Below are 27810 nucleotides of genomic sequence, written 5' to 3'. Positions count from 1 at the left end.
TATGCAGCATCTTTGACAGACAGCCGAGAACTTGTGATTGATCTGGTATCACCAAAAGATGCTTCAAACTCAGAACGTCGTGGTGAGATCCCTTCCCATCCCTTCCTGGTTCCTGATGGAAGTTTCCATGGAGGGTGGTGGGTCCTGATGGGTTGTGTATGGGAACCAGAGCTTATCCTCCAGTTATCTTTCTATCGTCTCCAAAGTCTTACTGGTGGAGGTTTTTACACCATATATGCTAAAATTGTCCAGTTCAACAAGTGCACTATGAATATGTGTAATATGTCATAAAGACAAAGAATTTTTAATATTTTAATGGTTATTAACATGAATTTACATCTAAAATAACTTTTAACCAATAACAGAATAAAAACAAGAGATTTATTTGTTCTGGGAAACAATGGCCGACGTATCTTTGATCATTTCACGGCGCATCATGTTCAACTTGTCTGAGATGATGAAAGAGATCACATGTGAACATGAGCAGTTATTTAGTCGTCGTATTTGTTGGACGGTCCTTAGAGTCTGTGTTGCTACTCTCATAATCTTTATGCAGGTCCAGTTCTCCATACAGGTCCTCCAGAACGGCCAGAACTTTGCTCTGGATGGAGTCCACCTGCTCCACTGGGCAGTACTCGTCCAGACTGGACCTGCAGACACAAAGTCTTAGACTTCCTGTTTACCAGACAGCGCGGAGCCAGAAGCCGAGGTCTGATGCTCTCACCTGGATATGGTCACCAGCGTGGGGGGGGGCAGAGCACCCAGGAACCGGCGAACAGCTAAAACGAGAGCGCTGACCTCGTCGTCAGAGCTGATGTGGTGAGGAAGCTCGACCGAGTCGCAGGTTAGTCCTGCCTGGTGAACCTGGGAGAGAAGATGGTGCAGCTGGATCAGAGCTGAAGGGAAGGAAGTGGGTCTGAAAGCCGTGACAGCGGACATTTAACCTTCCTCTTACAGATCCACCCTGCTAACGAGCCACATTTACACAAGGCTGATGCACAGGGGTGCCCAGGTCCAGTCCTGGAGATCTACCATCCTGCAACCTTTAGATGTCCAGCACAGTGGAGTCAAAGAGCTGAACTCCTCTTCTGCATGTCGCTCAGCTCTGCAGAGGCCTGCTGACGAGCCGCTTGTTTCATTCAGGCGTGTTGGAGAAGGGTTGCACCTAAAAACAGCAGGATGGAAGATCTCCAGGACCGGACTTGGGACCCCCTGCTGATGCAGATCTTTACTTCTGCAGTTTAGCTCAAAACAGAGGAAGGGGGGGGGGGGGGGGGGGGGGGGGGGGGGGGTGTCCAAGTTCAGCAGAATCTGGTCACAATTTCTAAATCAGCTCAACAGTCTGTAAGATAATGGATTATCACCCATACAGCACATCACTCCTTCACACTGCCATGCTGTGTGGAGAAATAGTAACAGAACTAATATTCAACCATTATTTATCTGCAGGAACAAGGAATAAACATCACAACTCCTTCCTTTTCTGTCCGTTTCAGGGTCTGGATCTCTGCTGGTACACCCTGGACAGGTCGCCAGTCCATCGCAGAGCCAACACACGGAGCCAAACACCCTCACTAGAGAACTTACAGCGGTGTGTGTTTGGATGGTGGGGGGGAAGCTGGAGAACCCACACATACAGGGGGGGAGAACATGCAAACTGATGACACACTGTTCAACCCTCCTGAGGCTCAACCCAGCAATCTTCTTGCTGTGAGGCTGTGGTGCTAACCACTACACCACCGTGCCGTCACCTCTAATTCTCTCCCGATTTATTCTACATCTAATCCAGGCTGCAGCCGAGTCCGACTAACATGCAATGAGAGGAAGTCACATGATCAATAAACCAGCTTTCATTAAAACACAACATTTCATATCTTCTATGTAATTTTCACGTTTGTGTAATTCCTCCTGCGGGGCAGATTTAGACCCTCAGGAGGGCGGCTTGTACTTTTAACAGCCGGTTTAGCAGCTATGTGTCAGAATTAGTGACATTTAGAGCATCATTCTTACCATTTCATAGTCCGGACTGGGATTTTTTGCCTTCAGACTGGAAACCAGCTGGGATAAGGAAGCCATGCTGTAAAATAAAAGGAAACAATGACAATGTGACGTCAGTCCAGCGCCCTGTTGGTCCGATGGGCCTTCTGAAGTAATAAAACTGTGACCTGCAGAGACTCTGTTAGCAGTCACAGTCCTGCACCGCCAGAGGAAGCTGGACCAATCAGATGGGATGAAGTTGAGCTTCATTGATGTGAAATCAGACATTTTCCTGCTTCCACATGGGAAAACACTGCCTCTCATAAATCTATTCTTCATTTACTGGTTGCCAGGTCTGGTTTTCATTTATCTGCTTTGGCATCTTCACCAGAAGAAGTCGCCGTCAGCTTCAGGCTAAAACGTCATGAAAACATGGAATAACTGCAGCAAAACCCACCAGAGAAACGAGATTAACTCTTATTTTTTACCATGTGAACTGAGCGGGCTGATTTAAAACTAAATATGCATTTTATATTATAAATAAAAATGAAATCTAATACAGCTTTAAAACGCTGAAGAATGAAGGGAAATCCATCAGTTTGTGATTCACTGATCCAACCCCTCATCCATCTCTCCCACTGTCACAGAAGTCTGGAAGAAAAGCCGATTAGAGTCCAGGTGAGAGCATTTTCCACCGGCGCCGCCTGTGTGTATGAACCATAGACTGTACATAAAAGATGGGCGGAGCCTCCGTGACGTCACCCGTAGGTTTCTGAAGAGCTGAACTTAAGCTCGGTGGGCGGTTCCTACCATCACCATCTTGGCAGCGTCATGCGTGTCGTCTCATCCGGAAAATACAAATATGGGCAAAGAGGTGGAGCTGAGAGGGGGGCTGTGAGCGTCATGGCGGATGATTGACATCGAGCGAACTCCGAGCTTTCTGTAGCTAAGAGCTAACTGAGCTAACCCGGAGATAACGGGAGCTAACCAGCTGTCGGAGGTAAGCGGGCTAAAGCTAAGTCACGTTGTTAACCGGCTAAAAACCGCGGTTGTTCTACGTTCTTCTGACTTGAAGCAGGATATCGGGTACCTGTCAATCAAAAGGACACGCCCCTAAATTTGCAGAACTTCGAGATTAAATTACTTTTAAACGGGTGAGTTAGAAAAACTTCACTCCCCCCACAGTTGTCATGAAGATAAACCTGACCTATTAAACCTAAAATGGATTTTTAAACCAGGCTGTAAACATGTTTATTCCTGCTGTAAACCTGTTTATTTCTGCTGTAAACATCTTTATTTCTGCTGTGAAGTTGGTCTTTTTAACATGGGAGTCTATGGGGATTTGCTGTGTTTTGCTGCCCCTAGTGGACGAAGGGGTAACTGCAGTTTTATGCACTTTCGCATAGGCTTCACTTTTAAACGCCAGAGGTTGCCGCTTGGTATGAACACACCGCGCGTTTGTATGAACACGCCGCGCGTGTGTATGAACACGCCGCGCGTGTGTATGAACACACCGCGCGTTTGTATGAACACGCCGCGCGTGTGTATGAACACGTTGTGCGTGTGTATGAACACGCCGCGCGTGTGTATGAACACGCCGCGCGTGTGTATGAACACGCCGCGCGTGTGTATGAACACACCGCGCGTGTGTATGAACACGCCGCGCGTTTGTATGAACACGTTGTGCGTGTGTATGAACACGCCGCGCGTGTATATGAACACGCCGCGCGTTTGTATGAACACGTTGTGCGTGTGTATGAACACGCCGCGCGTGTGTATGAACACGCCGCGCGTGTATATGAACACGCCGCGCGTTTGTATGAACACGCCGCGCGTGTGTATGTACACATGGGCGCGTGTGTATGAACACGCCGCGCGTTTGTATGAACACGCCGCGCGTGTGTATGAACACGTTGTGCGTGTGTATGAACACGCCGCGCGTGTATATGAACACGCCGCGCGTTTGTATGAACACGCCGCGCGTGTGTATGTACACATGGGCGCGTGTGTATGAACATGCCGCGCGTGTGTATGTACACATGGGCGCGTGTGTATGAACACGCCGCGCGTGTGTATGAACACGCCGCGCGTGTATATGAACACGCCGCGCGTGTGTATGAACACGCCGCGCGTGTGTATGAACACGTTGTGCGTGTGTATGAACACGCCGCGCGTGTATATGAACACGCCGCGCGTTTGTATGAACACGCCGCGCGTGTGTATGTACACATGGGCGCGTGTGTATGAACATGCCGCGCGTGTGTATGTACACATGTGCGCGTGTATGAACACGTTGTGCGTGTGTATGAACATGCCGCGCGTGTGTATGTACACATGTGCGCGTGTATGAACACGTTGTGCGTGTGTATGAACATGTCACTCCTAGCTGGGACTGAAAAAGTCCAACAAACACGATGTTTGTTTGTTTACGTTCAACTCTTCATTCACCCACTGCAACCGAACAACCGCGACCTCCGGCCGTGCAGGCCAAGCCAGAGTTTAACAACACACATTAGAAGAAGTCAACAGGGACAGGTAACCCAGGTAACCCAGGTAACCCAGGTACCCCAGGTAACCCAGGTAACCCAGGTAACCCAGGTACCCCAGGTAACCCAGGTACCCCAGGTACCCCAGGTAACCCAGGTAACCCAGGTAACCCAGGTAACCCAGGTACCCCAGGTAACCCAGGTACCCCAGGTAACCCAGGTAACCCAGGTAACCCAGGTAACCCAGGTACCCCAGGTAACCCAGGTAACCCAGGTAACCCAGAAGGGACCCCATCAGTCGGGTTAAAAGGTAAAAATCAGTGTGAAATATGAAAACGGTGTTTGTGCAGCTTTACCCTGGTTTGCTGGCCCAGCGTTGAACCGTCTCCTCTCCATCATCGTCCAGGAGGTCAGCAAAAGCTCCTTCCAGGTCTTCCAGCTGACGGATACGATGGTCGACGCATTCATCCAGCTCCTCCTGCACACAGACAGGTTAGATGTTGGTTAATGCGGCGGAACGGGAATAAACAGCCGTCCAGTCATCATTTAGAGTTAAAACAAAAGCTCAGCCATCTCCAGTTAGCACAGGGTGTTCTACGTGGTTCGGATCTGTATTCACACACATCAGCACGCCGAGCCTCCTCGTCCAGCCAGGACAGCTTTGACTGAATAAACACCTGGTTCAGGCTGTGGCAGGTCAGAAACCCTGCAGACTCTGAGGAAGGCTCTGACGGTTCATCCGGCTTGGTTTCTTCCTGCTTTTCCAGAGTAAATTCTGTTATTCCCAGTTAGAAAAACCAGTTCAGCACACAGCAGGTCCACATCTGATGTTGTGATCTGGATCAGACTCAGGATCCGTTGATGGATTTGATCAGCATCACACTTGATTTACGGCGAGTCCATCACTTCCATCTGATCAAATCCCAGTGGAAGTTCTCTTATTGATCCATCAGACAGTTAAATAAAAGAAGTTTCTACAAAACGCAGAAACATCAGATCAGGATGTCGTAGAACCCTCCTCCTCCGTCTCAGACCAAAATAATCTCACACCTGTGTAGTTATGATACGCAGGTGAGTTTATCCCGACATCAGAAATGTCTCATCAGCTCCTCATTTCGTTTCTGACAAACATCTTGAGATGATTCCTGGATCCATGATTGATCCACACGATCAGCTTGATGCTCACAGTCTGCAAACCTGCTGCAGTGATGGCAGCTGTGAGCAGAGAGCTCCAGATGTCTCCCTCTCACTGGTTACTCATGGTTCTGAAAGCAGGACGGGTGAACCAGCTCTGGGTTTGGTTTCAGGAAGCAGCGCCGCCTCCAGCTCCAGGAGGAGGACTGAGTCAAAAACAAGATCTGATCCAATCTGTGGATCTGTGGGGTTGGATGGACTTGAACAAAGCGTCTAACCTCGTCAGGATTCGGGCCGGGTCCTCTGAAGTTGTAGAGCTCCTTCAGGATGGAGTATTCCTCCTGAGCAGAGACAACACGGAGCTCATATCAGTTAAACAGAAAGGAACTGGAACATGGTTGTATATGGACTCATCACCTGAAACCTCCATCTGCCTGGACGGTGGCTAAATGGGGAGAACAGGTAAAACAGGCAGAGTCCAGCATACGTTCTGCTCATAAAATCAGCACCGAACTCTTCCTAAATATATTTACAGCTACTGTAAGTGGAGGACGTTTATGTCTAATCATGAGACGATCTGACGTTACAACAGAAAAAGTAAAAGTCTCAGTAGCTGGAGAAGTGTTAGGAGAGGGGACGGGGACTGTTTACATACAAGCTGAACCACATTTAGTCCATTTCGACTCTCCGTTTGGGTTGTTTGTGGTCAAAGTTCAAGGGGGCGAGGTTCAGACGGTGGTCTTTCTGTGTGGAGTTTCTCCCCGTGTATGCGTGGATTCTCTCCGGGTACTCCAGCTTCCTCCCACCATCCAAAGACATGCATGTTGGGTTAACTGGTTACTCTAAATTGCCCCTAGGAGTGTCTGGTTGTTTGTCTCTGTGTGTCCCTGCGATGGACTGGCGAGCTGTCCAGGGTGTACCCTGCCTTTCGCCCAAAGCCTGCTGGGATAGGCTCCAGCTTCCCACCACCCTGAATTGGATTAAGCGGTTTGGAAAATGAATGACTGGATAAAAATGACTAAACATCATGCAGTTCTACACGTGCATGACTGTATATAAAAAGATGGGCGGAGCCTCCGTGACGTCAGCTGTAGGTTTCTGAAGAGCTGAATCGAAGCTCGGTGGGCGGTTCCTACCATCACCACCTTGGCAGCGTCATGCGCGTCGTCTCGCCCGGAAAATACAAATATGGGCAAAGAGGTGGAGCTGAGAGGGGGGCTGTGAGCGTCATGGTGGATGATTGACATCGAGCTTTCTGTAGCTAAGAGCTAACCGAGCTAACCGAGCTAACCCGGAGATAACAGGAGCTAACCAGCTAACGGAGGTAAGTGGGCTAAAGCTAAGTCACGTTGTTAACCGGCTAAAAACTGCGGTTGTTCTACGTTCTTCTGACTTAAAACGGGAGCTCGAGTACCTGTCAATCAAAAAGAAAACCCCCTAATAATACAGAATTTCAGGATAAAATTACTTTTAAACAGGCGAGTTAGAAAAAAACTTCACTCCCCACACAGTTGTCATGAAGGTAAACCTGACCTATTAAACCTAAAATGGATTTTTGTACCAGGCTGTAAACATGTTTATTCCTGCTGTGAAGTTGGTTGCTCTGTTTTGCAGCCCCTAGTGGATGAAGGGGGAACTGCAGTTTTATAAACACAGGCTTCACCTTTAACCGCCAGAGGTTGCCGCTTGCTTAGGACACAAACGCTGCAACAGGCTTTTACAAGTGGAACGCCATACAGCTATAGTTCCTGCAGATGGAAGACGATCATTACTGCCGTTGCCAAGCGACTCTACAGTCTACACTCTGCAGAAACCGGAGTTTTGTAAGTTGGTGCAAACATCTTGCAATTTTATATAAACTATTCATTAGTTGAAAGTAACGCATGGTGGCGTAGTGGTTAGGTGACTCGAGCCTCGGCTGTGGAGAACCCTCAGGATCTCAGACCGATGAGAAAAGCTTCTCCAGACCCAGACAGCTTCCGTTTCCGTACCAGATAACAAGAACCGACGTGAGTGATGGAAAAGGCATTTTCTGTCACGTCGTTGTTGCAACTTGATTAAACATTACAATGTAGTACGAGCTGAAAAAGTACCTCTGTGTATAATTCCTTAAAGGGGTTTTTACAGGAGAAGAAATCCAAGTCAATGTCCAGGATGTATGGGTCGCTTTCATTTAGAAGTGAAGTTATTCTCTCAACAACATAACTGGTGGATCCTTCACCATCATCTCCACCCAACATCCCATTGCCTCCTGCTGGTTGTACTGGGTCAGCTGTTGCTGGGTGGGACTGGGAGTGACTGGTTTCTCCATCTTTACTCCTCTCCGTCCGAGGTTTCTTGGCGAACCGCCTCTCTGCGTCCTTCTCGGTGCTTTGCTCTGGTATTAAACATCAGATAGAACAGCAAATGGAAGGTTAAAATGGGAATAAGTACACAAGCTTCATGCAGCACACATGGACATTTCTGTTCTCTCTGCAGTGAACAGCAGATTACACAGGAAGCATCATGCAGTGGCTGCAGATGACCAAACGCATCGAGCCGCATCAACGCCACTGATTACAGGTTTGAGTTAACAGGAAGTTGATCATTCCTATATCTTAACCTCCCAGCTTCAACATGTTAGTGTACTTAGGAGAAACTTTTAGTGCTGCATCTGTCAACTGTGCAGCCGGCGTTACACTCAGTATCAGGCCTAACTGGAAGCAACACCATTACAGCAGTCAATCCCAGTTAATCAGATGTACATGTTAGACTTAGACATGTAGTTTAGTCTTTGTCTCAGACATGAAGCCTCCATCAGCGCCTCCGTCAGCGCCTCTGTCCTATTTCACACCAACATAAAAAGAAGTTCAGCTTGTGGCTAAAGGTTTGGTCACGTTGTGCCAATTTCACACGTACAGTAAGTTTTGGAACTTTTTCAACAGTTCTCTGTTTGTCTGAATTAAACACCATAATTACTAAAAGATTCCTTAAAATCATGATTTTCCATGTGGTATCATGTGTCATCAGATCAGGCAGGAAAACTATGGCTACGGTTACATGGTGTTTTTTAAAATAATTTGGAATTAACGTACATGACAATATATAATATATTATATATATATATATATATATATATATATATATATATATATATATGTATATATAACTCTGAATGGAGGTTTAAATGAAACACGTCCTGACTTAATTCCTCTTTAGAGCGGCGGGATGGGAAGGGTTCCGATTGGACAGAGGGAGCACGTGACGTATGACGTATACTGGAAATAATCAAAGTTAGCTCCCTGCTTCTCGTCTTTTCAGTCGTAACTTGTAAAAACTACATAACAAAAACCAGTTTCGCTGCTATTTATTATAAATGTGAAGTAGCAGCTCAACACGAGCATACTACTTCACTTTCTGCAGCGACTGAGAAGGAGAGGAAAGATAGACCACCGAACATGGGAGGTAAAACAACGCGCGTCATCGGGACAGGACAAGGTAACGAGCATGCTCAGAACGACTGGAATTAACTTGGAGCGGAATGAAGGTTTACATGACAGAGGAATTAAATAGTTCGGAATTAAAATGCGAATAAACCAGACACTTATATCGGAATTAAGTTAAAATCCGAATAGAAATTAGCATCAGGAATTAGGTGTTTACATGGTCGTTTTTCATCAGTTTAAAGCAGAATTAACTTTTATTTGTAATTAAAGAGGAATTAAAACTCCCATGTAAACGTACGGAATGCTAAACACCATCGGTGTGTCACAGCTTGTGTTGCTTTGTTTTCGTGGGAAAGTATGGCAAAGGAAGTGTTATTCCCTCCAACTCGACCCATAAAATCTTCCTGGTCGGGTCAGATTTTTTTTGTTTCTACATAAATGTTAATTATACCCTCCCTCTTTAATTAAACTGCCCTCCACAGGAAGTGTGACTTCACTGGGAGCTACACTTGGCGGGGAAAAGCTAGTGTTTCAGACGCAGTTTAGAATCGATGACCTTGAACATCTTGGGCTAGATCCTGGTACCTGTAATGTGATTTGGTTTGACAGGATTGACTCTGACCACGTTGAGTCTCAGAGGCTTTGAGCTCTCCAGCTGGTCTTCTCCAACATACAGACCATCACTGAGGAAGTAGTTATCTGTAGAAGTCAGCCTGCAGAAACCAGAAAGATGACTGACACACACCACCAGAGAACCAAGTCAGTCTTCCTTTTCTTTGTTTTAGTGTCTTACCTGATGGTGGTGGTGGTGGAGTCTCTGCCGACAGCCATCCTGTGCTCTCCTTCTCTGATTTGCTGGGACCAGTACGGATGCAGCCATGCCACACCAGACACATGGCCAGCATACACCATGGGCATTATCCAGTTTTCTATACTTAGCTCGCTGAAAGAATATAATTCAAGACAATCCAGTCTGACTTCAGAACCAACATCATCCACCTACATGAGTCAAGGACACAGTGGCACAATGCATGCTGGGTAAGAGGACGGTCAGCACGTTGAAAAGTACGGAGAGAATAGGGTGAATGACATGTGTATGTGCTTAGCGCCTTCGTTACCACCTGATGGTGTAACAACTGGATTGCCGGCGACCTGGTGTGTGTGTGTGTGGGTTTGAACAGTGAAACACACAAACATTTATACTCTACACACAGATTTTTACGCGTACCCACACAGATGTGATCATTTTAACACTCAAAAAGACTCCTGTGCAGATCTGTGTGTGCATCACTACAACAGAAAGTTGTTCCAAAAACAAAAACATCTGACCTGTTAAGATAAAAACAAAAAAAGATTAAATATCTGTTTATTTAACCTTTATTTTACCAGGTGAAACATTAAGACAAACTCTGACTTGCAGTGTTGGCCTGACCAGAAAGAACTTGACAGAGAGATAAAACATTAAACAATATTGAGCATAAATGTTAATAAATCATTTAAAACATTTAGAAAGTCGTACTGGATTGTAGCAAAATATTTAGAGTTTTTATTAAAGGTCTCCTTTGGGAGTTTAAAACAGAGACAGAAATAAGATGGATGGATGGATGGATGGATGATGGAAAGGGGATGGATGGATGAAAAGGGTGATGTTTGGATGGATGGATGGATGATGGATGGATGGATGGATGGATGGATGGATGGAAAGGGGATGGATGGATGGAAAGGAGATGGATGGATGGATGGATGGATGGATGGATGGATGGAAAGGGGGATGGATGGATGGATGGATGGATGGATGGATGGAAAGGGGATGATGGATGGATGGAAAGGGGATGATGGATGGAAAGGGGATGGATGGAAAGGGGATGATGGATGGAAAGGGGATGGATGGAAAGGGGATGATGGATGGAAAGGGGATGGATGGAAAGGGGATGATGGATGGATTGATGGAAAGGGGGATGGATGGATGGATGGATGGATGGATGGATTGATGGAAAGGGGGATGGATGGATGGATGGATGGATGGATGGAAAGGGGATGATGGATGGATGGAAAGGGGATGATGGATGGATGGATGGAAAGGGGGATGGATGGATGGATGGATGGATGGAAAGGGGGATGGATGGATGGATGGATGGAAAGGGGGATGATGGATGGATTGATGGAAAGGGGGATGGATGGATGGATGGATGGATGGATGGATGGATTGATGGAAAGGGGGATGGATGGATGGATGGATGGATGGATGGATGGAAAGGGGATGATGGATGGATGGAAAGGGGATGATGGATGGATGGATGGAAAGGGGGATGGATGGATGGATGGATGGATGGAAAGGGGGATGGATGGATGGATGGATGGAAAGGGGGATGGATGGATGGATGGATGGATGGATGGATGGGTAGTACAAACAGAACATCAGAGTATTACCTTTTGTCCAGTTGATTATTTTTTTCTTTTGAATGAGGAACAATTTCTGCTTAAAAAAAACAACTCTTGCTATGATTTTTTATTATATTTATATGACATGAGAAAGACAATCAGGCCAGATTCCCAAATATCTGTAACCTGTTGAAAGGTAAAATAATACAGAATTGTATAAGATTGTGTCGTCAGCATACAAGTTAATAAAGCCTTGCTAACAGCGGTATTACCAATAAATATAAAAGGACCAAGAATGGAGCAATGGGACGCTCCTGATGGCATATGGAGACACTGAGAAAAATGGACATTTAGCTTGACTTGCTTCTTCCTATTGGAATGGCCCTTTGTGAACCATTACACAGACTGAAGGAATAATCCAATTCAGTCTAGTTTTTGGAATTAAACTGAATGATCGACTGGTGACCTGTCCAGGGTGGATGTTGTTGGTTTTGTTTTGATCTGGCTGGAACATCCCAGTGATGAGCTGCGTGGAACAATAGATGTAGATGTCATCATGGCACGTTTGCCACATTGAAACATAACAACAGGGATGTTTACCATCATAAAAAATGAGTGAAAAACGACAATGTTATTTCTGACTGCAACTGGAAAGCGAGTATTTACCAAACAGATACGTCCTGCTGGAGTCGCTGCTGCAGGTTGCTGAGTTGTTCTCTCTCGTTTTCAGTCCGATTCCAGTTCGAACATGTACGGCTGGATGTCTGGTGTCATTATTTCCAGATTTACTACTTTAGTTTGTTTACCGTTTCTGCCTGTTTATGTGAAGAAAACAGCTGATGTGCATGTTCTTGACAAATAATCAGTTGACCAATCAGATGCAGCCTGCAGGTGGGGAAGGCGGGGCTTAAGGCGGCACTTTCTCTTTTCTTGTTTCTGGCAGATCTGAGAGGATCAATACAAAATGAATGAAGGGGTTTGTGAAACATGCTGGATTATTTCTTCCCCCTCTGGACTTGCATGTTAAAATAAATTAGCCTGAAACATGCATAATATAGCCGCTTTAAGATCTCCTGCAGTAGCATTTTGGACCTGGTGAATGGGACTCGAACGTTACTGCAGGACATTAAGGAAAAGTGATGAACCTGAAGGAAGGTGATAGCATCCAGCTACTGTCAGAGAGAAATAGTTGGATAGATGGATATCTAGCAAGTCAAACTGTCTTGACATACGTTCTGGAAGTTATCTTTAGCCAAGACTGCGACTCCGACTTCCCTGAATGACCTCTCATACCTGGACGGTTTAATTCAGGAAAAATAGATTTATACAGCCAGGTGTAAGACACAACAGTTCCTCAGGTGTTGATCTTTTGAGCCATTCTCTGATCCGATCTAGTTTGGGCAGCGCGCTTCTGGCAGTAATATGCAGAAATCCCACAGTACTGAGAGTACAGAAGCAGCCAAAAGAACAGATGACAGAATTGTTAATAGTGTTGGTGTTGTAATATCCAGTGCATCTTATTCAAAGTGAGAGACCAGAAAACATGCCAAATCCCTGTTGGGCCAAACTGTATAATCAGTTTCAGAAGAGGGTAAAATACGAGACTTGTGATTTGCATAGTGAATTCCAATCCAGCCATGAAAATGACCAGCAACAAATGGTGTTCTCTGTAAAACGGAGAGCTCTGGTTACAGCTGCTGCTGCGGCCTGATGGCTGCTGCTTCTGCCTGAAGCCTCTGCTGCGGCCTGATGGCTGCTGCTTCTGCCTGAAGCCTCTGCTGCTGCCGCAGCCTGATGGCTGCTGCTTCTGCCTGAAGCCACTGCTGCTGCCGCAGCCTGATGGCTACCACTTCTGCCTGAAGCCTCTGCTGCGGCCTGATGGCTGCTGCTTCTGCCTGAAGCCACTGCTGCTGCCGCAGCCTGATGGCTGCTGCTTCTATCTGAAGCCACTGCTGTTGCCATGGTCTAATGGCTGCTGCTTCTACCAGAGGCCACTGCTGCTGCCGCGGCCTGATGGCTGCTGCTTTGGCCTGAAGCCACTGCTGCCTGATGGCTGCTGGTAAAGCAGGAGTTTCCTCATCTGCACTCAGTCAAGATTTACTAGATTCCTATCAATGCTTAGGAACGAAGCTTAAAAATCATTTATCACTTTCAACGGAATGTTTTAGTTCAGGAAAACAGATCAAAACTGAAAGGTATTGATGGAAACCAGTCAGACAGGAAGTCCAAATCATTTACCTCGTCTGCTGAGGTTTCTGACTACTTCTGTGTGGTGTTTTTTAAAACTAGTTTGTGTTTTCAGTTCCTGCTTCACATTGAGCATGCAGACTCAACAGACTGGTTTTTCTTCTTCCTTATTGCACTTCTTCCAACAATCACTGCGGGTGACTTGCTCAGCCACAGATCTGTTGTTTCCACCCTGGATCAAATGGAGAGCATCCAGATTTCTCAGAAGAAATAAAGTTGTTCTCTCTTTAAAATCTGATAATGGATAAACTGGTTATGTCAAGTCGGACATCGTGGTGGCTGAGAAGCTGCTGAAGAAGGTAGCAGTGATGCATGGAGAAATCCTCAATAGTAGAAACATCAAGAAGAGGCTGCAGGAACAACAAGATGAAGGCAGTGAAGACAATGGTGGTGTAGTGGTAATCAGGCAGCTCAGGCTGTGACCCCAAACTGGGATAGAGGCTCCAACAGATCCCAGGAACATACGATGACATACAACATCTGGACGATAGAAAATGTCTGTCGTTTCATACGAGGTTCTATTGTTTACGCCACAATAAGCTGCTTTACTGCAGTATTTTACGTCAAGATGCGCTTTACGGCACGTACACTAGGGCTGCGCAATTAATCATGATTTTGATCGTGATCACGATTTTGGTGGCCACAATTAAACAAACTTGATCATTAACTTTATTTACTTTCAAAACACAGCTCTGCTGCGTCTCTGATCACTCACGAATCAACTCAATAAGCTTGGAGTGCTGGCCAAACCGAAGTGAGGTAATTTATATGACCAGTAAAGTCTGATAAGCACGAGTGATCAGATTACGGTAAGAATCAGCTCAGATATTTCTCAAATGGGATATTTTAAAAACCCTGGTTTACATTTTCCTGTCATTCATAGATTTAGTACTGAGTATGTACATATTCACCTGACTTCCAGGTTATTTCAAAACATGCAGTATTGTCAAATCATGTGGATGTTATACTTTATTTAACCTTCAACACACTGCCGGCGCATGAATGCACTGAAATACAGTAACACGGTTCCCTGTTGGTGAACTTGCAGGTCCACATTTAGAAGACAAGGATGTGTCTGAAGGGGAACTGTTTGAGCTATTCTTCAACAAAGAGATCATCGCTCTGTTCGTCCGCGAGACTAATCGGTATGCGGATCAAGTAAAAGATGCAAAGGGGGACGGAGCAGGACGATGGAGTCGTGTTGCTCACTTTGAATTTCAGGGTAGAATGCTCCCCTGATCTTCACCAGTAAAAAGTTCCAAAGAAAAACTGTAAATAAATTTTTGTTTGTGTTTTTTTTCTTCAAGAAATATATGAAAAAGACATTCATTCTTTATTACAACAATAAACAAGAAAGATATGTGCTTTCTTGTGTAGGCATGACTTTTTTTCTGTTTGTGAAAAAGAATGTAGTTTTATCAGGAAAAAACATCATTTTTTTTGTGCAGTGAGATAAAGGTTAACTTCCGATTTACTATCTATCTAATTTACTTGCCGCTGAGAGTATATTATCTGCCATTAATAGGAGCAAATACCAACACGTCGCAAGGAAGGCAATCTCTTTTGTTAAAGCGGGAGGAAGACCAAGCTCAAGTCCACATGAGACAACAGGCCTCCTTCATGAAGCTTCAAACTGGCAACTTCTGGTGGACTTAAGGAAGCAGCCAAACTTCCCTCAACACATTGTGGAAACATCTCTTCGGCCAGACACCATCATCTTTTCAGATGAGTCAAAACACCTGATCATGAGCAGGAACTTGTGGAGGAGTGCAGGAGGTGGAGGACATTCTACGAGCTCATAGAAGAGGCTTTGTAGGTCGCTCTTTCTACAAAGTCCTCAGTAAAATGGGAGTGAGAGGGGAGCCAAGTACAGGGCCATAAGATCCGTTAGCGAGGCAGCAGGGAACGCTTTAAGCTGGCTTTGGCTGAAAAGGGCTGATCCGTGGGTAGCTACTAGGACGCAAGCCGGGACTTGATCACTCCGGCTAGGTTGCCTGGGCGACGGTGTCTGATGTTGCAACACCTGATGAACCCAGGATACATCACGATGATGCGTCCCTGTGCATCAATGAGATGTTTCTTCAACACTACGTGAATGTAGTGCACAAGCATCTTACTCCATCTTTCCTGATGGCACGGCTGTGTTCCAACATGACAATGCCAGGATTGGAGGGGATAAGATTGTGAAAAAGCGGTTCAGGGAACAGGAGGCATCGTTTTCACACTGAACCAGAGTGGCTCATTGGGAGGATTCCTGGTGGATCAGTGTGTCAGTCAGCCAAAAAAAAAAAGTGGGTAAGAACAAGCCTACATTTTGATCCAAGTGGTTATCTGATAAGTCTAATTTGTGTTCATGTGTGGATCAACACTGAAAGATCTATTCCTCCTACACCAATATGTAACTGACGTTTCAGGTCAGGTAGTTTTGAGTCGCAGCAGATTGGAGCCGCAGCAGATTGGAGTCGCGGCAGGTTGGAGTCGCGGCAGATTGGAGTCGCGGCAGATTGGAGTCGCGGCAGATTGGAGTCGCGGCAGATTGGAATCGCGGCAGATTGGAGCCGCGGCAGATTGGAGCCGCGGCAGATTGGAGCCGCGGCAGATTGGAGTCGCGGCAGATTGGAATCGCGGCAGATTGGAATTGTGGCAGATTGGAATCACGGCAGATTGGAATTGTGGCAGATTGGAATCGCGGCAGATTGGAGTCGCGGCAGATTGGAGTTGTGGCAGATTGGAGTTGTGGCAGATTGGAGTTGTGGCAGATTGGAGTCGCGGCAGATTGGAGTCGCGGCAGATTGGAGTTGTGGCAGATTGGAGTTGTGGCAGATTGGAGCCGCGGCAGATTGGAGTTGTGGCAGATTGGAATCGCGGCAGATTGGAATCGCGGCAGATTGGAGCCGCGGCAGATTGGAATCGCGGCAGATTGGAGCCGCGGCAGATTGGAGCCGCGGCAGATTGGAGTCGCGGCAGATTGGAGCCGCGGCAGATTGGAATCGCGGCAGATTGGAGCCGCGGCAGATTGGAGCCGCGGCAGATTGGAGCCGCGGCAGATTGGAGTCGCGGCAGATTGGAGTCGCGGCAGATTGGAGTCGCGGCAGATTGGAGTCGCGGCAGATTGGAGTCGCGGCAGATTGGAGTTGTGGCAGATTGGAGTCGTGGCAGATTGGAGCTGTGGCAGATTGGAGTCGTGGCAGATTGGAGTCGTGGCAGATTGGAGTCGTGGCAGATTGGAGCCGCGGCAGATTGGAGTTGTGGCAGATTGGAATCGCGGCAGATTGGAGTCGCGGCAGATTGGAGTCGCGGCAGATTGGAGTCGCGGCAGATTGGAGTTGTGGCAGATTGGAGCCGCGGCAGATTGGAGCCGCGGCAGATTGGAGCCGCGGCAGATTGGAGCCGCGGCAGATTGGAGTCGCGGCAGATTGGAGCCGCGGCAGATTGGAGTTGTGGCAGATTGAAGTCGCGGCAGATTGGAGTCGTGGCAGATTGGAGTCGCGGCAGATTGGAGCCGCGGCAGATTGGAATCGCGGCAGATTGGAGCCGCGGCAGATTGGAGCCGCGGCAGATTGGAGCCGCGGCAGATTGGAGTTGTGGCAGATTGAAGTCGCGGCAGATTGGAGTCGTGGCAGATTGGAGTCGCGGCAGATTGGAGCCGCGGCAGATTGGAATCGCGGCAGATTGGAGTTGTGGCAGATTGAAGTCGCGGCAGATTGGAATCGCGGCAGATTGGAATCGCGGCAGATTGGAGCCGCGGCAGATTGGAGTCGCGGCAGATTGGAGTCGTGGCAGATTGGAGTTGCGGCAGATTGGAGTCGCGGCAGATTGGAATCGCGGCAGATTGGAATCGCGGCAGATTGGAGTCGCGGCAGATTGGAGCCGCGGCAGATTGAAGTCACGGCAGATTGGAGTCGTGGCAGATTGGAGTTGCGGCAGATTGGAGTCGCGGCAGATTGGAATCGCGGCAGATTGGAGTCGTGGCAGATTGGAGTCGCGGCAGATTGAAGTCGCGGCAGATTGGAATCGCGGCAGATTGGAATCGCGGCAGATTGGAGTCGCGGCAGATTGGAGTCGCGGCAGATTGGAGTCGTGGCAGATTGGAGTTGCGGCAGATTGGAGTCGCGGCAGATTGGAATCGCGGCAGATTGGAATCGCGGCAGATTGGAGTCGCGGCAGATTGGAGCCGCGGCAGATTGAAGTCACGGCAGATTGGAGTCGTGGCAGATTGGAGTTGCGGCAGATTGGAGTCGCGGCAGATTGGAGCGGCAGATTGGAGTCGCGTCAGATTGGAGCTGCAGAAACGATGGTGATATTTTAGCTCCACAAACAGCAACGGTGAACAGTTTTGATGTTTGTTTGATGTTTGATGTCCTCCTTAAATGGCTGAGATTAGATCGTAAGACAAGCAGAGGTGCAGAGGTTACGATGAGTTGAGTTAAAGAGGAGGAGGACGGATGCTGCAGGAGCATCTGCTTTCGAGTACATCTTTAGCAGCAGAACATTCAGCGCTTCCGGCGATGTCGAACACTTACTGGTTTTTGGAGAAGTGGTTTACATCTGTCTGCTGATGGTTTAAGTTTTTCTGCTGATGGTGGAACAACAGAAGTTCCCTCTTAAAACCAAAGCATCCTGTTTTGTTGAAACGTGTGGTTTATGAAATAAATAACTTCATGTGTTCAGCTTTGATCACGTCATTTCTACAGAACTAGAATCAGTCGGGCAGATAGGTCGATCTGCACTTAGACCTCACGTATTTACCATATGGAGTAAAACAGCCACTTTGACTCATTAAAAGAAGAAAACGATTAAATATATTTAACAGATCAGATTAATTACATTTTAATGTAAATATTTATATATGCACAAATGTCTCCAATTTCACAACAATTTTTTAGTTTATTTTCTGCAGCTGGTGTCGCCGTTTCCCGTTTCTCCAGATGTTGTGCGTGCGGCAGGTCAGAGTTGGCGTGAAGGTCGGGACATTTTACCGCCAAACCGTGTTTTTATGAATCCCAAAAGCTGACTATGATTGGCCCCTGCTGGGTTGTGTGTGTGCGACAGCTTTATGAATAAAGCCCCTGATCATTCCTTCAGTATTTTGGAGAAAACGATGCAGCTCTGGACAGAAAGAAATATTGTGATGATGCAGAAGCTTCTAGAGACGCCGCCACAGCGATCCTGCTGGGATCCCAGGTCAAAGAAGGTTAAATGCTGTTAGAGTCGGACTGTTTTTGGACAGAAACACTCCAGAAAGTTCTTCCCACTTGGGAGTAACTACAGAAGAAAATCCAACTAAAACCCAGATGTCCCAGCGGTAACGTATTGTGTCATTTCCTGTTTCCCTAGCGTGTGTCACTGCGGATTGCTACGAGCCGTTGGCTCCTTTAACTTCTTTCTAACTTCTATCTATTGTTAACCAACCACTCACTTTAGTGCACAATATCTTCCCAAACCACTGTTCTATATATTGCATTTATTTTCGGGATCTTTGGCTTTCTGTTTACTGACTTAAACAGCTCAAGCACTCGGTTTTAGCATGGCTGCCAGCTCTCTTTCCACACCCCGGTCCCCTGCCTTTTCTTGCTCGGTGTGCCTGATGTTTAGCTACTCCTCCGCTCCTTTAGTGATAACGGTAGGTGTATTAAGTGTAGCAGCTTGGCAGCTTTGGAGGCGAGGCTCTGTGAGTTAGAAGCCCAGCTCCGCACTCAGTTAGGGAAGCAGTTAGTCAGCAAGCCCCCATTAGCCAGTGCGGAGCTACCAGCCAGGGCAGCCATCCCGAGCCGTCCCTCAGCAGTTCCCGCGCAGCCGGGAGCCGAGGCGGGCTGGACGACGGTCAGGCGGAAGCGTAGCCCCAAACCAAAACCCACTGGCCACCACGTATTTATTTCACGTTTCTAACAGATTTTCCCCGCTCGGTGACACACCCGCTGAGGCAGAAACCCTGATTATAGGTAGTTCCATAGTCAGAAACGTGGCTCTAGAGACACCGGGGACCATAGTCAAATGCATTCCTGGGGCCAGAGCGGGCGACGTTGAATCGTATTTGAAACTGCTGGCTAAGGCTAAACGTAAATACCGTAAGATTGTAATTCACGTCGGCGGTAACGACACCCGGTTACGCCAATCGGAGGTCACTAAAATTAATGTTGCTTTGATGTGTAACTTTGCCAAGAGCATGTCGGACTCCGTAGTTTTCTCTGGTCCCTTGCCAAATTTAATCAGCAATGACATGTTTAGCCGCATGTCATCCTTCAACCGCTGGTTGTCTAGGTGGTGTCCCGATAACAACGTGGGTTTTATAGATAATTGGAGCGCTTTTTGGGGAAAGCCTGGTCTTATTAGGAGAGATGGCATCCATCCCACGTTGGATGGAGCCACTCTCTTATCTAGCAATATGGACTCTTTTATTAGTCAGCTAAATTGACAACTCAGGGTTGGGACCAGGAGGCAGAATTGTAGTCCTACACACTTTTCTGCAGCTTCCCACCTGCCGCCGCCCACCCAAAACCCCATTCCGACCTTATACAACTCCCCAGCAGTAAGAATTAAACAACACAAAAACACTTCTGGGGTTAATCGTGAAAACCTCATAAAAATAAAAACAATGGATCTAATAAAATCTGAAAATAAGACAATAAAATGTGGCCTACTGAATATTAGATCCCTCCCAAATAAGTCTTTATTAGTCAATGACTTGATAGGTGATCACCACATTGATTTATTCTGTCTTACGGAAACCTGGTTACAGCAAGAGGATTATGTTAGTATTAATGAAGCTACGCCAGCTAACTATTTAAACTTTCACATTCCTAGAACTACAGGCAGAGGAGGAGGTGTTGCAGCTATCTTTAAGTCAGAATTTTTAATTAATCCTAAGCACAAAACTAACCATAAATCCTTTGAATTCCTGACATTAAATTTATCTCATCCAAAATGGAATTCAGAGAAACCGCTCCTTTTAGCATTAGTGTATCGCCCACCTGGACCTTACTCCGAGTTTCTGACCGAATTCTCTGATCTCTTGTCTGAGTTAGTGCTGACTACTGATAAGGTGATTGTACTAGGTGATTTTAATATTCATGTTGACGATGAAAATGATAGTTTAAACATTTCCTTTAGCTCTATTCTAAACTCAATTGGGTTTTCACAAAATGTCAATGGAGCCACTCACTCTCATGGCCACACTCTTGATCTTGTTCTAACATATGGTATTGAGACTGATAAGCTCAAAGTATTTCCTCAAAACCCTGTCTTGTCCGATCACTTCTTATTAACCTTTGAATTCACTTTATTTGATTACTCACTGACCAAAAATAAATTCTACTATAGTAGATGTTTATCAGACAATAATATTACAAAATTTAAACAATCAATTGAATCAATTTTTTCACATCTACCATGTGTTAGCATGACTGAGAGTCCCCCTTTAAGCCTTACTCCTGCTCAGATTGATCAACATGCTGATACTATAACAGCTTCAATGCGTACAACCTTGGATAATGTTGCTCCCCTAAAGAAGAAGAAATTAGGTAAGATTATGAAGGCTCCCTGGTTTAATTCCCAGCTTCGAGCTCTAAAACAGGCATCAAGGCGTTTGGAAAACAGATGGCGTTCATCAGGACTAGAGGAGTCTCACTTAACCTGGAAAGAAAGTTTAATCGTATACAAAAAAGCCTTACGTACGGCAAGAACAGCTTATTATTCATCATTGATAGAGGAAAACAAAAACAACCCTCGGTTTCTTTTCAGCACTGTAGCCAGGCTTACTAGGAGCCGGAGCGCTGTGGAGCCATGTATTCCTTTCTCACTTAGCTGTGATGATTTCATGTATTTTTTCAGGAATAAAATTGACACTATTAGAGATCAAATTCACAATACTCTTCCTTCTACCTATAATGTTGAGCCTGTTGTGGTCTCCGAAGCATCCTTAGAACCAGGATCTGACTTGTGTCTAAATAGTTTCTGTCCTGTCCAACCCTCTGAATTAACTAAAATAATAGCTTCATCTAAACCATCCACCTGTATCTTAGACCCTCTCCCAACGAGCCTCTTTAAGGACATTTTCCCTTTAATTAATACATCACTACTAAATCTTATCAATATGTCTTTAGTGACAGGATATGTACCACAATCATTTAAAACTGCTGTAATCAAGCCTTTACTTAAAAAGCAATCTCTGGATCCAGAGGTGATAGCAAATTATAGACCTATATCTAACCTCCCGTTTATGTCCAAAATTCTGGAGAAAATAGTTTCAGCTCAGCTACATGCCCACCTGAGCAGAAATAATTTATGCGAGGAGTTTCAGTCAGGATTTAGAGCTCATCATAGCACTGAGACGGCATTGGTAAAAGTTACTAATGACCTTCTTATGGCCTCAGACAAAGGACTTGTGTCCGTACTTATCTTGCTTGATCTTAGTGCTGCATTTGATACAGTCGATCATAACATTCTGTTACAAAGACTAGAACAGGTGATTGGAATTACAGGTACAGCGTTAAGCTGGTTTAAATCATATTTATCTGATAGACTTCAGTTTGTTCATGTAAATGACAAGTCCTCCTCCCAAACTACAGTAAGTCATGGAGTTCCTCAAGGTTCTGTACTTGGACCAGTACTCTTCACGCTATATATGCTCCCTTTAGGCAAAATTATTAGACAGCATGGAATAAACTTTCATTGTTATGCAGATGATACTCAACTATACTTATCCTTTAAACCAGATGAAACAAATCAGCCCAATAGGCTACAAAATTGTCTCATAGACATAAAGACTTGGATGTCTAGAAATTTTCTCCTCTTAAACTCAGATAAGACTGAAGTAATTCTCGTTGGATCTGAAAAACTCAGAGCTAAATTTTCCGGTTTTGTAATGAACCTGGATGGCATTACTTTAGCTTCCAGTGCTACAGTGAGAAACCTTGGAGTAATATTTGACCCTGACCTGTCCTTTGGTCCACATATTAAGCAGGTTACTAAAACAGCCTTCTTTCATTTACGTAATATAGCCAAAATTAGGGACATTCTGTCTCAGAGTGATGCAGAAAAACTGGTTCATGCTTTTGTTACTTCGAGACTAGATTACTATAACTCTATTACTGGGCTGTCCTAAATATGCCCTGAAAAGCCTTCAGCTGATCCAGAATTCTGCAGCCAGAGTCCTGACCAGAACCAGCATGAGAGATCATATTTCTCCAGTTTTAGCCTCTCTTCATTGGCTGCCTGTTGAATCTAGAATAGAATTTAAAATCCTTCTCCTTACATATAAAGCCCTCCACAGCCAGGCACCACTATATATCAAAGACCTCATAGTTCCTTATATACCAAGCAGAGTACTTCGTTCGCAGACTGCAGGCTTACTTGTGGTTCCTAGAGTCTCAAAGAGCCGAGCAGGAGGCAGAGCCTTTGGTTATCAGGCCCCTCTCTTATGGAATAAGCTCCCAGTTAGTGTTAGGGAAGCAGACACCCTCCCCACCTTTAAGACTAGGCTGAAGACTTATCTTTTTGATAAGTCCTATAACTAGGGATGGTTAGCATCCCTTAATTATGCTGCTATAGGTTTAGACTGCTGAGGGACATTTCCTGATACACTGAGCTTCTTTCTTTTTCTCTTTATCTCTTTCTTTTACCCCCCCATAACAGTGTTGCATCATTAACATGTATGTCTCCTGTCTCAGCAGGTCTCCCTGGCCGGGAGTAGCAGTTCCTGTTGTCTGTTGTCTTTCTGTCCTCTTCCCCCCACACAGCAGAGGCAGATGGCTGCCTGTCCTGAGCCGGGTTCTGCCGGAGGTTTCCTTCCTGTTAAAAGGGAGTTTTTTTCCTTCCCACTGTTGCCAGTGTGCTTGCTCAGGATGGGAGATTGAGTTGGACTCAACTCAATCTGTTGGTTTCCTTATATAGGCTGTTATGAATTGGCCTTCATTATGTTTTCCCCTCTGTCTGTAAAGCGTCTTGAGATGGCATTGCCGTGATTTGACGCTATATAAATAAAGTTGAATTGAATTGAATCTGCACCTGAAGGCAGCATGTGTTTGCACATGCACACACAAGCTGATGAGTGAGCGCACGTTTCACCATCTGTCTGCACAGGAGTCTTTCCCAACCTCAAAACGATCCCATCTGGGAGGTTGGAGGGAAAAATGTACACGCACAATATTAATTTCCGTACTTTCTAACATGTTTGTTACAAATATGTGAGTTTTATGAGTTCAAACAGCAGCTGTGTGAATGCAGTTCCACAGAAACGGGATTGTTGACCATGCAGCTCTTATTCAGCCTGATTTCTCTCCGCAGAAACGACTCGCAGGCTTTATATAAACTGTTTATACCTGCTGTTTATCTAAAACTTAAAATGGTTCTTTGGTCACGTGGCTTTTCTGACAAAGTCTCGTTCATCTGGAACCGATCTGTTCCAGGAAGAATTCATGCCATTCAGTCTCTCTCTCTCACACACACACACACACATTAAAAACATGAACTTACAAGAAAACCACTCAAAGGAAAATCTACATGTGTGTTAATATGTTTAAAGTTTCCCTGTGTGCTGATCTACGGGCAGAATTACGTTCCTGTGATGTAAAAAGCTGCCTGTCGAACCAGACTCAGGCTGTTCTAATCTAACATTTAACACATGTTCTGTACTGCTGATACCAGAAAGCTTTCTGCAGCGCGGACTGGTTTGTGGTTTTACTTTGGAGGATGATGGAGCCGTTCCTTCATCTTATTTTTATATATTTCTAAAACCTGTTATTGTGATATCCATGACATGAATCCATGACACCGCTGCCGTCTGCATGAAGAGCTGTACACAATGTGACTGGATGGACTTTTTAACATTACTGCCTGCAACATTTTATGGTCACAGATCAACTGTTAAAAGGATAAAACTCAATAAAAAGTACGGAGAGAAATCGCAGCTTGTGGGTAAGACAAACTGAACGCGTGACAGCAGTCATACCTGAAAAGTTTCTCCTTGTCAAAGACGGTGTCAGCAGGCATGTTGACGGGGATGAGCAGGTCGGGGTGAGAGTCCAGATGAACCATCCTGATATTCTGAGGTGGGAGATGTCTTGATGCAATGGCCCGGTAGATGGGACACACAACCTGTAAATCAGGAATTATATATAAAGTTCTCCCATAATGAAATGACCAAACTATCTAAAGGTTTTTCCACGACTCTGTCACCATAAAGAACTTGCAGAGAAGTTTAAACAAAGATCCAGTGAGGCTGTTTAGACCTGCTACATGGAGACGTTAACCTGGGCAATTCATCGATGGTCAGAACCACATTCAGGACATGGTCCAGGAGATTTACCTGCATTATTCTGATTACTCACACAAAAACCATCCTGTTCTGCAAACACCTGAGTGAAGGAGTTACTGCTAGGATGTTTGCAGATAAATGACTCGAACAGCAGCAGATCTGCTGTTAAATACCTTCTGTTCCAGCTTTTTATGATCATCTCTACAGAAACAGCGGCTGCAAAGCTCCAGACCCTTCTCTTTTTTTTTTTTTTTTATGATTGAAGCATTGATGACGGCGTTCTTTTTTTTTTTTTACTTTTATTTTTTTATAGTGAACATGGTTACATAATACATTATAATCATGCCCCATTTGACATTACTTACGCAACAAAATGAATCAGAAATATCAGGGGTATGAAAAATCTGATATTAAAGCGAGAAAAAAGTACAACAATAACACATATAATCAAAACAACCAAACACACGCATACACACACTAACAAACATAAAAAAAGAAAGAAAGAAAAAAAAAAAAAAAAAAACTCTGAGAAGATTGTTTTGATATTCAGTTAAAGCTCCAGACTCTTCTGGCCGACAAACTAATGGATCATTAAAGGTGTTTACTTGTTTACTGAGGTAATAAACCTACTCTGCAGGGCTTTGATGGTGCGAGATGTTGGGGCAACTGGTCTGTAGTCACTTTTTAAGCACTGGAACACAAAGCAGGATGTTTTCACAGCTCAAGAACCTTTTCCAGACTCAGACAGCCATTCAGTTGCCATGGAAACACGTAAGAGATGTGGAATAAGGTCAAAACAAACATGAAAACAATAAAGTGAAGGTTATGTAAAATGATTCAGCTGTAGTTTGCTGCCACCTGCTGGTGAAAGCCTGGAACTGAGAACTTTATGCTGACATGTAAACACTTTTCATCAGCGTCAACATGTTGTTATTTACACCTCAATGAATAAACACTGTCATTATTTTCCATACAAAGACCGTTCCCTTCAGAGGTAGGAGATACAATCTGGATCTTACAGTCATGATGTATTAAAGCTCCAGTTTCTAGAAGCTGGTTTAGTTTTCTTATCAATTAAACACATTTGAACACAGATTGCTAGAAAAACTGAAAAGTGGAAGATTTTTTACACTTTTCCACTGTAAAATATCATGTTACTTGGTGGCATCAGGTCTGATATGACATATAAAGCTAGCTAGCTTGGAATATGTGAAATTATTGCGGGAATTATTTTGTGTTTCTCTTCTTTCTCAGCAGGCATCTCTAGCTGAGAGCCATGCTGCTTATTGACCCGTCTTTTCTGTCCTCTCCGGCTGGTCCAGGCAGGTGGCCGTCCTTCCTGGTTCTGCTTCTGACTGAGGTTTCCTTTCCTGGTTATGGTGGAGGTTTTCCCTCCAGTTTCCTCGTGCAGCTCAGGATGAAGGATTGAATTAAGGATAAGACTTGATCCAAACTGTTTTTATGGTATTTTTCATTACCTTGTTAAATTTAACACTTTTATTATAAACTGGACTGGTGTGGATCATTATTAATTGGATTATACATACATATATTAGGGGTGGGAATCAAAATCAAAATCAAAAAATCTGAAATCGGTTTTTTCTTCAGTTTTAAAATCGATTTTTTTGGTTAAAAAATTGTTGTTTTATTTTTAAATGAATAAAATAAATCCACTATAAAATTTTTGTCATTTTTATTGTTTTTTTATTGATCTTTTTACTTGTCTTCTTGTTCATTATAGCAGCAAAAACGATGGTATTGCTACTGCATTGTTTTTTCCTCATTAAAAGAAGAAAATTAAGCCCAAAAAAAAAAAAAAAAGTTTTATACTTTTTTTTTTCTTTTTAAATCCACAAAAAAAAATCAGCAGTATTGGAGAATTGTGAGAATCGCAATTTAAATCGAATTGGCACCCAAAAAATAAAAATCAAATCAGGACAAAAGCATATAGTCACACCTCTAATATATATATATATATATATATATATATAATATATATATATATATATATATATATATATGTATACATATGAGCTATTTTCCCATATAAATCAGATAAAGCTGTCTGTGCTTAGATTTTAATCAGTCTGGACTATAAATAGATTTATTTATTTATTATATAATGTTTAAAGGAAAAAATGGTTCCAACTCGTCATGGTGAAAGTCAATAATTTAAATGACTGATTAAATTTTGAGGGGTTAAATAGAAAAAGATTTCCCTCCAGGTCAGAATCCTACTTTATGCCTCAAGACACCAAAACAATTCAGTCACAAAAACAGCTTCATCTGTCAACAACGTCCTGGTTCATGGTCAAATATGCACTTAAACATGTGTATAAGGTAAATAAATGACATTACTTATGACTTTAAATCTGTCTTGATGAATTATAGAACATGATAAAATACTCTCGGCTTCATATTCAGCCTTACTTCGTGGTGGTCCTCCACGATCCACACCGGTAACTTCTGGTAAAACCTCTTCTGTGGAGCTGAGTTCATCCTGACAGCATGGAGCTGAGGCCATAAAGCTGCGTTTTTAGTCACCTTCAGCCCAGCAAGCTCACCACCTGTCAGCTGCTGCGAGTCAAAACAACCCGGCATGAAAACACATTTCACTTCCGACGGAAATTACGACACAGACACCATCTAAAGTCCGGGTAGAAACAAGCTTCCGGACAGATTAAAGGTTCTTATTTTATCCTACAAAAATAAACAAATAAATAAAACAAATAAAAATAATAATGAAAAATATTAATTAGAACTTAAATAAAATAAAATAAACAATAAATAAATTTTAAAAAAGTTTCAAATGACTGCTAAACATATATTGTATAAAATCTTAAATCTGGGTAGAAACAAGCTTCCGGACAGATTAAAGGTTCTTATTTTAATCTAGAAAAATAAA

At 44.5% G+C, this 27810-nt stretch overlaps 1 protein-coding gene across 1 annotated transcript; it reads right to left on the bottom strand.

Moving 5' to 3' along the window:
* Window positions 1–367: 367 nt before the first annotated feature.
* cUnh5orf22 (chromosome Un C5orf22 homolog) lies at window positions 368–27499 on the bottom strand. The gene is made up of 10 exons (XM_079244166.1): window positions 27336–27499; window positions 24600–24745; window positions 9816–9965; window positions 9608–9735; window positions 7691–7974; window positions 5876–5938; window positions 4820–4941; window positions 2011–2077; window positions 725–864; window positions 368–650 (listed from the first exon to the last, which is right to left on the bottom strand). Exons 1-10 carry the CDS (start codon window positions 27402–27404, stop codon window positions 488–490), a joined length of 1332 nt encoding a protein of 443 aa, XP_079100292.1. The 5' UTR covers window positions 27405–27499; the 3' UTR covers window positions 368–487.
* Window positions 27500–27810: the final 311 nt, after the last annotated feature.

The sequence above is a fragment of the Telmatherina bonti genome, assembly GCF_933228915.1.
Source record: "Telmatherina bonti genome assembly, chromosome: 7".
In the NCBI taxonomy this organism is placed as follows: Eukaryota; Metazoa; Chordata; class Actinopteri; order Atheriniformes; family Telmatherinidae; genus Telmatherina; species Telmatherina bonti.
Note: the sequence above shows the minus strand (reverse complement) of the source record. Positions and strands in the feature narration are given on the sequence as shown.

What these genes read in the sequence shown, in the direction of transcription:
- cUnh5orf22 (XM_079244166.1), bottom strand. Translation starts at nt 27,404, where the DNA reads ATGAACTCAGCTCCACAGAAGAGGTTTTACCAGAAGTTACCGGTGTGG. An exon ending in TTAAGGAATTATACACAGAG is followed by an intron (nt 5,939 to 7,690) that starts GTACTTTTTCAG and finishes GTCTCTGCTCAG; the next exon opens with GAGGAATACTCCATCCTGAA. An exon ending in CGCTGGGCCAGCAAACCAGG is followed by an intron (nt 2,078 to 4,819) that starts GTAAAGCTGCAC and finishes TTTATTTTACAG; the next exon opens with CATGGCTTCCTTATCCCAGC.